The 10,704-nt window shown below is 39.5% G+C and overlaps 1 protein-coding gene across 1 annotated transcript; it reads left to right on the forward strand.

Moving 5' to 3' along the window:
* The first annotated feature begins 1,062 nt into the window (after positions 1-1,062).
* On the forward strand, positions 1,063-8,905 carry FABP12 (fatty acid binding protein 12). The gene is made up of 4 exons (XM_086335402.1): positions 1,063-1,141; positions 2,977-3,149; positions 6,591-6,692; positions 8,831-8,905. Exons 1-4 carry the CDS (start codon positions 1,069-1,071, stop codon positions 8,903-8,905), a joined length of 423 nt encoding a protein of 140 aa, XP_086191528.1. The 5' UTR covers positions 1,063-1,068.
* The last annotated feature ends 1,799 nt before the right edge of the window (positions 8,906-10,704 follow it).

Here is a 10,704-nt window from a genome sequence, read left to right on the forward strand (position 1 = left end):
TGGGGGCTCCTAAATCACTGTAGATGGTGATTGCAGCCATGAAATTAAAATACACTTACTCCTTGGAAGGAAAGTTATGACCAACCTAGACAGCATATTAAAAAGCAGAGACATTACTTTGCCAGCAAAGGTCCATCTAGTCAAGGCTATGGTTTTTCCAGTGGTCATGTATGGATGTGACAGTTGGACTATAAAGAAAGCTGAGCGCTGAAGAACTGATGCTTTTGAACTGTGGTGCTGGAGAAGACTCTTGAGAGTCCCTTGGACTGCAAGGAGATCCAACCAGTCCATCCTAAAGGAGACCAGTCCTGAGTGTTCATTGGAAGGACTGATGCTGATGCTGAAACTCCAGTACTTTGGCCACCTGATGCAAAGAGCTGACTCATCTGAAAAGTCCCTGATGCTGGGAAAGATTGAAGGCAGGAGGAGAAGGGGACGACAGAGGATGAGATGGTTGGATGGCATCACTGACTCAATGGACACGAGTCTGAGTGAACTCTGGGAGTTGGTGATGGACAGGGAGGCCTGGCAAGCTGTAGTCCATGGGGTCGCAAAGAGTCGGGCATGACTGAACTACTGAATTGAACTGAACTGATCAAAAATGAAAATATTACAAGCTCTCTATACAGCTAAGACATTGGCTTTTTTTCTAGATCATCCTTGACTAGAGAAACAGAGAGAGAGACCTGGAATTTAGACATAAGACACAGCTGTCTCAGTTTGCACTTGCTTCACTCATTGCTGTGTGTAGCGTTCTTATGGAAGGAAACAGAAAAGAATTTGTAACATTAGTTTTGACCCTAAATTAGAGTTGGAAAAATTACATCTAGTCCTGCTAAAATCTGTACCATGTTCCATTTTCATCTTGACTTCCTTACATTTGAGAGAGCTTTCCTGCTTTGGGTGGTTTGATGGGACAATGACAAAGATTAGAGTACCTTATTATTTTTTTTTCCCTGACTCTTCTGCACTATCAACCAGAATTGTATTGAAAACAGGTTCCAACATATTTCAAGGAACATACTTATTTATATGATGCAATTTTTCCTTAAAGTCAACTTAGGCAGAATGGTTGATCTGTTCCAGGGAACATGGAAATCCATTTCTTGTGAAAATTTTGAAGCATATATGAAAGAACTGGGTGAGCCATATTTACTTGCATATCACAGCCAGTAAAAGTGGGAGCTTTGACAGCACAGAACTTGCTCTGTGTGAACCTCTTCCTTCAGTTTTTCACATAGAAACAATAAATATTGATTTAGCACCTAGATACAGTTCTGTGCAAAACTAGTTGAAGTTGACATAATCCCTGCTCTCAAGTAATTTACCCTTGATTTGCACATGTGCCATATACTAAATAGTAAATGATTTCAATAAATGATTTAAAACAAAAAAATCACATTTAAAAATTAATTAATTTTTAATTGGTGTATATATACTCCAATATAAAATTGGAGTATTACTTTTAATTGGAGTATAAACTTTGTGTTAGTTTTTGCTGTACAACAATGTGAATCAGCTATATGTACCCATATATGCCCTCCATCTTGGGCCTCCCTCCCACCTCCCCTAACTCACGCCTCTAGGTCATCGCAGAGCGCTGAGGTAAACTTCCTTTGCTATACGGCAGTTTCCCACCACCTATCTATTTTACACGTGGTAGTGTATATATTGGGCTTCCCAGGTGGTGCTCCTGGTAGAGAACCTGACTGCCAATGCAGGAGATGCAAGAGACACGTTCAACCCTCGAGTCAGAAAGATCCCCTGGAGAAGGCATGACAATCCACTCCATTTTTGCCTGGAAAATCCCATGGACAGAGGAGCCTAGCGGGCTACAGTCCATCCAGTCGCAAAGAGTCAGATACGACTGAGAGATTGTATATACATCAATGCTACTCTCTCAGTTTGTCCCACCCTCTCCTTCCCGACCTGTGTCCACAAATCCGTTCATTATTATCTTGAAAAATGCTCATTTTGCAAACATTTGCTCTGTGCCTTTTGAGGATAGATCTTGTGTTCCAGCTTCTGATGACTGCTGGCATTCCTTAGCATGTGGCCATGGCACATCACTCTTTGCTCCTAAGTCACATTTTCTCCTAGAGTCTAATATCCCTCTTCCTCTTCTTATAAGGGAAATTTCTTCGACATTTCATGTGGACATTTGTGACTATATTTGGGGTCCACCTGCAACCCAGGATACTCTCCCTATTTCAAGATCCTTAAATTAGGCATCAATAGGGCATAAATAACTAAATATCAGAATGTACATACTATGAAATATTATGTAGCTATGACGAAATCTGTGCTTATATGTACTGACATGGAAACTCTCCAAAACATACAGATATAGGGGAAAATCAAGTTGAATAACAGTTGTTATAACAAAACATTTGTATTTTTAAAAATTCTATATATAGTGGTGATGGTTGCATAACATTGTTTATGTACTTACTGACACTTAATTGTACTTAAATTGCACTTACATGTACTGCCATTTAAAATGGTTAAAATGATAAATTTTATGTTATGTATATTTCACAACAGTAAAAATACATAATAGATAAAAACAAACCCTATACATGTGAACATAAAAGAATGTAAGAGAATGAATAAAGATCTGGAAGAATTCATGCCAAAGGGTTTAGTCTCTATGTAAATGAGTGCATTTTTAAAATAAGAAGAAGGTTGATATCTTTAAGAAAATTTTCAGAAGGGTCCATGAAACAATAGGATTAATAGCTACTGGACCAGAAAACATGACAGCTGTTAGATCAAAACTGGAGATAGATTTTTTTTTTTTCTGTAAAAAATACCCTATTTTAACATATAATGGTGGTGCTACTAGCTTAGAAGTTTGAATTCAAGCAGAGTCAAATCTGTTTAGCTCTAAAACCTCCTAATTAGCATATACAGCTAATGAGAGTCTTGGGAGACAACAACAGATTTAATCACTGTGTCCTTTTATCTGTTTTCCAGGAATAGGAAGAGCCAGCAGGAAACTAGGCTGTCTGGCAAAGCCCACTGTGACCATCATGACAAAGGAAGATCTGATCATTATAAAAACCAAAAGCATCTTTAAAAATAATGACATCTCCTTTAAACTGGGAGAAGAATTTGAGGAAACCACACCAGGTGGCCATAAAACCAAGGTGAGGCCTTCAACATTTTCAGATAAATTTAATTACGAATGTTAATTTTGAAATCTTCCCAGGTAAGTAAGCAATTATGGTGAACATATCTAAAGTGTGTTAGATAAACTTTTGGCTTAAGCCTTGGTCTGAGGAACTCAAATTTTAATATACATACAAATCTCACGGCATGTTAGTAAAAAATGCCTACTTCCAGATTCCATCACCAGAGGCTGTGGTATCTGGGACCAGAACTGAAAATGGTGTTTTTAACAATTCTTACGCAAATATTGAACAGAAAACACTTTCAGAATCATTTTTAGACCTCAGACACAAAACTCTGCCTTTCCATTTTGTAGCAGTTTTCCATACATGGATTTATAATGAATAAAAAACTTGTGTTAGTTGGCATGCATGCGTGTGTATGTGTGTGCATGCTCAGTCAAGTCTGACTCTTTGCAACTCCGTGGACTGTAGCCCACCAGGCTCCTGTGTTCATGGGATTCTCCAGGCAAGAATACTGGATTGGGTTGCCATTTCCTTCTTCAGGGGATCTTCCCGACCCATAGATCAAATCCATCAAATCCAAGTCTCTTGTGTCTTTTGCATTAGCAGGCAGATTCTTTACCACTGTGCCACATGGGAAGCCCATTAGCAGGTATGGGTGAGGTTATGTCACAGTAACAAATTATCCACAAGCTCTCAGTGCTTACACAATCGGAGTTCTAACTCATAGTACATATTCAGTGTTATGGTGGAGTTGGAGAAGTTTCTTTGTGGAGGAGGAGGCTGGAGATGGGGGCGTAGAGTATCTGTCCCTCTTAATTTCTCCAGGGACCAGGCTAAAGGAGATTCAACTAACCTGTAGCTGGACCATCTGAAGTTTGTGATCTAAGTCAACAAAATAGGGAAAGAGACACTAGGCTTTTTATTGTCTACACCTGGAGTTGAAACACACTTTCACTCATGGGCTCCAACTTCAATATACAATTTACCTATATTACACAATTTATTTATATTTTTTGTTTATTGACTGTTCCTCCACACTAGAATATAAGCTCTTCCAAGAAAGGATGTCTTGTCTGTTCTGTTTCACAGAACCTAGTGATATTACATAATATTAATATTTGCTCAATAAATATGTATCATTTGAATGAAAGCACTCAATAGATTGTTAAACAATATGGATAGTGAAGTCCTAATAAAAGGAACTGAATACCACATTATCAGATTTCTGTTAAATAATATGAGACTTCACATTCCTGTATAATATCAAATGGAAGAATTTTGACCAAAAATGTTTAATAAAGATGTCTATACTAAATTAAAAAAAAAAAAAACTACCAAAACAAAAAGACTGGAAAGTATAGAAGTGCAGAAAGGAAATTTGGTAACTATCATTATCTATCACAGGACAGACTGTAAATAATTCTGGTAGAAAACCCAGCTCAGTGGATGCATAAACTCTGAGGTGTAAGCTTTTCCAGTAGCCATGTATGGCTGTGATAGTCAGACCATAAAGAAAGCTGGGTGTCAAAGAATGGATGCTTTTGAACTGTGGTCTTGGAAAAGACTCTTGAGAGTGTCTTGGACAGCAAGGAGATCAAATCAGTCAATGCTAAAGGAAATCAGTCCTGAATATTCACTGGAAGGACTGATATTGAAGCCGAAGCACCAATACTTTGGCCACCTGATACGAAGAACTGACTCATTGGAAAAGACCCTGATGCTGGGAAAGATTGAAGGCAGGAGGAGAAGGGGATGACAGAGGATGAGATGGTTGGATGGCATCACCAACTCAATGGACATGAGTTTGAGCAAGCTCTGGAAGTTGGTGATGGACAGGGAAGGCTGGCATGCTGCAAGCTATCCATGGGGTCGCAAAGAGTTGGACACAACTGAGCAACTGAACTGAACTGCAATAGAGTTTAACAGGCTTATCTCTAAACTTTGAGGAGCAGGCTGCAAACTCTGGCTCAGGATTGTGTGGGTGTAAATCCCACCTCTGCCACCAATCATTCAATCAACCGTGTGACTATGAGCAAGTCACAGACTCATGGTGACTCAGCCATTTCATTTGCAAAAGGGGATAATTATAGAGTGTGTGTGTACTCAGTCATGCCCAACTCTTTGTGACCCAGTGGACTATAGCCCTCCAGGTTCCTCTGTCCATGGGATTATCTCGGCAAGAACACTGGAGTGGGTTCTCATTTCCTCCTCTGGGGTATCTTCCCAACTCAGGAATAGAACCCGCACCTCCTGTGCCTCCTGCATTGGCAGGTGGATTCTTTATCACTGAGCCACTTGGGAAGCCCAATAATTATAGTACTTACGTCGTAAGGTTGATGTGAGAATTACATGAATATGTTAATACTCTTGAAGAATGCCTCACACACAATAAATAGTGCTACCAAAGTGCTAGCTACTGTTGTTGTTACAATTACTATCATTTCTATTTATTATTTATTTTACTATTATTATTATTGCTTTACTCTCTATTGCCATTTTATTATAAAGCATACAACTCAGGAACAACAAAAGGGAAGAAATGCATAAGACAAGGTATGTGGGAAATGGTTTGAAGTTTCCATACCCCTCCAGGTACACAACCTTCCCAGCACACTAATATGTTCATCAGGGCTTCCCTGGTGGATCAGTGGATCAGTGGTAAAGAATCCACCTGCTATTGTAGGGAACATGAGTTCAATCCCTGGTCCAGGAAGATCCCACATGCTGAGGAGCAGCTAAGTCTGTGCTCCACAATTATTGCACCTGTGCCCTAGAGCCCAGCAACCACAACTACTGAGCCCACACACTCTAGAGCTTGTGTTCCACACAAGAGAAGCCAGCACAGTGAGAAGCCCTCACCTCACAACTAGAGAGTAATCCCTGCTTGTTGCAACTAGAGAAAAGCCTGAGCAAAGCAGTGAAGACCCAGCACAGCCAAAGATAAAGAAGTAAATAGATAAACTTATTAAAAAAAATTATATGTTCATCAACTGGAAGCTCTACAAATCCCATCATTTTTTCACTGTAATACGTGCCACACCATTTTATATTCCCACAACACTATAATTATTTTTATATTGTTGGAGTAAGAAGAGGAAATGGGATCTTACATTGGGAGTTTGAATCAGCTTCACATATGTTTTTAAACTTGAAACTCACTTGTGATTCTTTACACAAAAAGATAATACTTGGCGTGTACAATAAATATATTTTGTAAAAACTTTACTTACTCCTGAAGGTAATATTTAGTTTTTACTCTTTTAAAACCTTTTCCCCCAGAAGAATCAGCCAACAAATTTACTGTTGATGAAGTCTCAGAATAAATGGAATTGTAAACACCATTCAAAAACTACCTGAGAATATCACAACAGCTGAAAAGAATTTGTCTCCTGATAAAATTTTAGAGTTCATATGTCACAGTCTGAGCTGAATTTGGTCTTGTCTGTGTTTCAGAGTACGGTAATCTTAGATGATGACTCCTTGGTTCAGGTTCAGGACTGGGATGGCAAAGAGATCACCATAAGGAGGAAGCTGGTGGATGAGAAAATGGTCGTGGTGAGTGAACTGTTTATCATTTTTTCTATCTAACACCTATATATTGGAGAAGGCAATGGCACCCCACTCCAGTACTCTTGCCTGGAAAATCCATGGACGAAGGAGCCTGGTAGGCTGCAGTCCATGGGGTCGCGAAGAGTCAGACACAACTGAGCGACTTCACTTTCACTTTTCTCTTTCATGCATTGGAGAAGGAAATGGCAATCCACTCCAGTATTCTTGCCTGGAGAATCCCAGGGACAGCGGAGCCTGGAGGGCTGCCATCTATGGGGTCGCACAGAGTCGGACACGACTGAAGCGACTTAGCAGCAGCAACACCAAAATATGGGCTTCCCAGGTGGCTCAGTGGGTAAAGAATCCACCTGTAATGCAGGAGATGCAGGATATGCAGGTTTGATTCCTGGGTCGAGAAAATTGCCTGGATGAGGGCATGGAAACCCACTCCAGTATTCTTGCCTGGAGAATGCCAAGGAGAGAGGAGCCTGATGGACTACAGTCCATAGAGTCTCAAAGAGTTGGACATGAGTGAAGCGATTGAGCATGCACGCAGTAACTGTATATAAAATCACACAGCTTGTTCTAAAACAATAGGAATGAATGTAGTTTTTCTTTTTCCTCTTGCTTTATAAGAATGGGAGTGGGGGATATTGGCAGATAAATATATGATCATGAAGATTAGAAAATGTGCAAGGATTGAGAAACTAAAAACCTAGAGAGAATTTATAAAATTGTCTTGCCTCATATTTGGATTGGTGTGGAAGCCAAAACAAGCACGTATTTGTGCAAGAAAGATTTCAGTAGGGATTGAGAATTGTTGCTGACCCTTTGCTCCACACCAGGGTGAATTTCTCAGTTTTCCAGATCAACACCAAGTGAAAGCATGAAAAGGAAATTTAAACGAGAGAGGCAAAGCTTAAGTACTGTCTGGCTGATGTCTAGATCAATTGACACAAGTAAAAACTAACACTTAATGGCTACCGTGTCCCCATGTTTTCATGTACTATTTAACCAATCTTCACAATACTCCTGTGAAATAAGATTACTTAATCCATTTAATGGGTGGGGAAACTGAGAATCAGACACTGACTTACCTGAGGATATTTGGCTGTGAAAATGTGGTGGTGCTGGGGTTAAAATCCAGGTTGGCTTAATTCCAACATCTACATTTTTTTAGTCTATCCTGTGCCTCTCAGGATGGCTTCCCCAATCATCTTTTTCGTTTGTACAGAATGGAGGGAAACATGTTCATGATTCTCCTCTTCTCAAACCCTACCTCCACTAAAATGAATAAAATGGTAGTTCTGGGCACAGTATAAAATAGTTCTTTCAAAGGAAATATAAAAAAATCTATCCTCATTTCTTAATGTAAGGATATTTTTTTTCAACAATGGAGTACATCCCCTTATAAAATAGGAAGTGGAAGACTAAGGATGATTGATTTTATTGCTTTCTATAAAGACCTTAATCACTAAACAGATAGGTTTAAATAGTTCATTAGAAAAAATATTAGATTCAGAATCTGAAGACATGGATTTCCATCTCTATGTTCAGTTCTTATGTGACTTTGGAAAAGCCATTCATCCTCTCCAAGATTCAGTTTTCTTGCCTTCAAAATGTAGGAAAAAAAATTTTGGATAGAATTAAATACCATCATGTGTATATCAGTGCTCTGAAAATCATGAAATACTGTATTGATGTATATTATTATTTGAAAAATATAGAGTATCTATAAAAATGCTTCAATGTAGGCATTTGAAAATGTTTTAATAAAGATTTCAAGTTCATATAAATAAACTTTTTCTGTATATATATCTGTATATGCATATACGCATATATTTACACATTGTGTCATATATATCATATGTAATTGTGGTTTATATGTGTATGTACATATATACTCTTACTTTAAGTAGAATATTACTTTATCACAAGTGAAATATTCTGTTTTATTGGTGCCAAATCTTATATATGTATACATGGCAAAATCACTTCGTAAATAGTTTTGATTTATAGTTGTCTATAGATTTCTTTTCCAAATTTTTAAGGAATGTATGTATGCATAGCAATTAGTTTGCCTTTTTCTAAATGTCAGTTTCACCAGCAGTACTGAAATATCTTGTCCTTTGTTTGTCTTCAAGGAAAGTGTGGTGAACAATGTTACCTGCACACGAACATATGAGAGAGTACAAACAAACCCAGTCTCAAACTCTTAGGCACTCTCAAACTGTGATCCAAACTGCCAAGGCTGTTTAAATAAAAATATTATGACAACTAATATGAGAGAACCTTTGCAAAAATGCCAACAGCTTTGGATGCCATGCTGAATACGCCTGTACAATAGAGTACTTTTTATACTGTTCATGGGGTTCGCAAAGCAAGAATACTCAAGTGGTTTGCCATTCCCTTCTCCAGTGGACCATGTTTTGTCATGACCCATCCATCTTGGGTGACCCTACCCGGCATGGCTCATAGTTTCTTTGAGTTAGACAGGGCTGTGATCCATGGGATCAGCTTGATTCAGTTCAGATCAGTCGCTCAGTCATGTCTGACTCTTTGCGACCCCATGAATCGCAGCATGCCAGGCCTCCCTGTCCATCACCAACTCCCGGAGTTCACTCAGACTCACGTCCATCGAGTCAGTGATGCCATCTAGCCATTTTATCCTGTCGTCCCCTTCTCCTCCTGCCCCCAATCCCTCCCAGCATCAGAGTCTTTTCCAATGAGTCAACTCTACGCATGAGGTGGCCAAAGTACTGGAGTTCAGTTTGATTAGTTTTCTGTAATTGTGGTTTTCATTCTGTCCTGCTCTCTGATGGATAAGGATAAGAAGCTTATGGAAGCTTCCTGATGGGAGAGACTGACTGTGAGGGAAACTGGGTTTAGTTCTGATGGACTGGGCCATGCTCAGGAAATCTTTAATCCAATTTTCTGTCAATGGGTGGGGCTGTGTTCCCTCCCTGTTGATTGGCCTGAGACCAAATTATGGTGGAGGTAATGAAGATAATGGTGACCTCCTTCAAAAGGTCTCATGCACACACTGCTGCATTCAGTGCCCTCGATCCTGCAGCAAGCCACTGACAACCCACATCTCTGGTGGGGACTCTTGGATACTCACAGGCAAGTCTGGGTCAGCCTCTTGTTGGATCACTGCTCCTTCCTCCTGGGTCCTGGTGAGCACAGGTTTTGTTTGAAAGAAAAAAAGGTTTTGTTTAAAGAAAGGTGAGCACCAAAGAATTGATGCTTTTGAACTATGGTGTTGGAGAAGACTCTCGAGAATCCCTTGGACTGCAAGGAAATCAAACCAGTCCATCCTAAAGGAAATCAGTCCTGAATATTCACTGGAAGGCCTGATGCTAAAGCTAAAACTCCAATACTTTGGCCACCTGATATGAAGAACTGACTCCTTGGAAAAGACCCTGATACTGGGAAAGATTGAAGGCTGGAGGAGAAGGGGATGACAGAGGATGAGAAGGTTGGATGGCATCACCGACTTGATGGACATGAGTTTGAGCAAGCTCTGGGGGTTAGTGATGGACAGGGAAGTCTGGCATGCTGCAGTCCATGGAGTCCCAAAGAGTCGGACATGCCTGAGCGACTGAAGTAAACTGATAGAGTACCTTGGCATTGGCTTCTATGAGAAACTGGAACGATACATCCTGTTTAAGTCAGAATTGCTATAATATATTCGGGGAGGCGGATTCATGTTAACTTTTCTCTTGTGGGCATATTGTGTCCATCTTTTAATTTCAACATGAACATGAACTGCAAAATATTGGGAAAATAATTCAAATTTTAAATAAACTAATCGGGACAGAGAATAACTCACAGGTTATATCTCAGCTGTATGTGAGAGGGAAATAAATAGGTTTGGAAGGAGTGCAATAGCTGATCATCTAAGTTATCACTGAAAACCAATACAAAGGAAAATACATTGTTTTATTTGCATCAAATGTGGACTCATCACTTTATCTTGTAGGTCAGATCAGCAAACAGATCAAGACTGGCAAACTGT

The sequence above is a fragment of the Bos grunniens genome, chromosome 14, assembly GCF_055505025.1.
Source record: "Bos grunniens cultivar Pamir isolate PY7600 chromosome 14, Bosgru_T2T1.0, whole genome shotgun sequence".
NCBI lineage: Eukaryota > Metazoa > Chordata > Mammalia > Artiodactyla > Bovidae > Bos > Bos grunniens.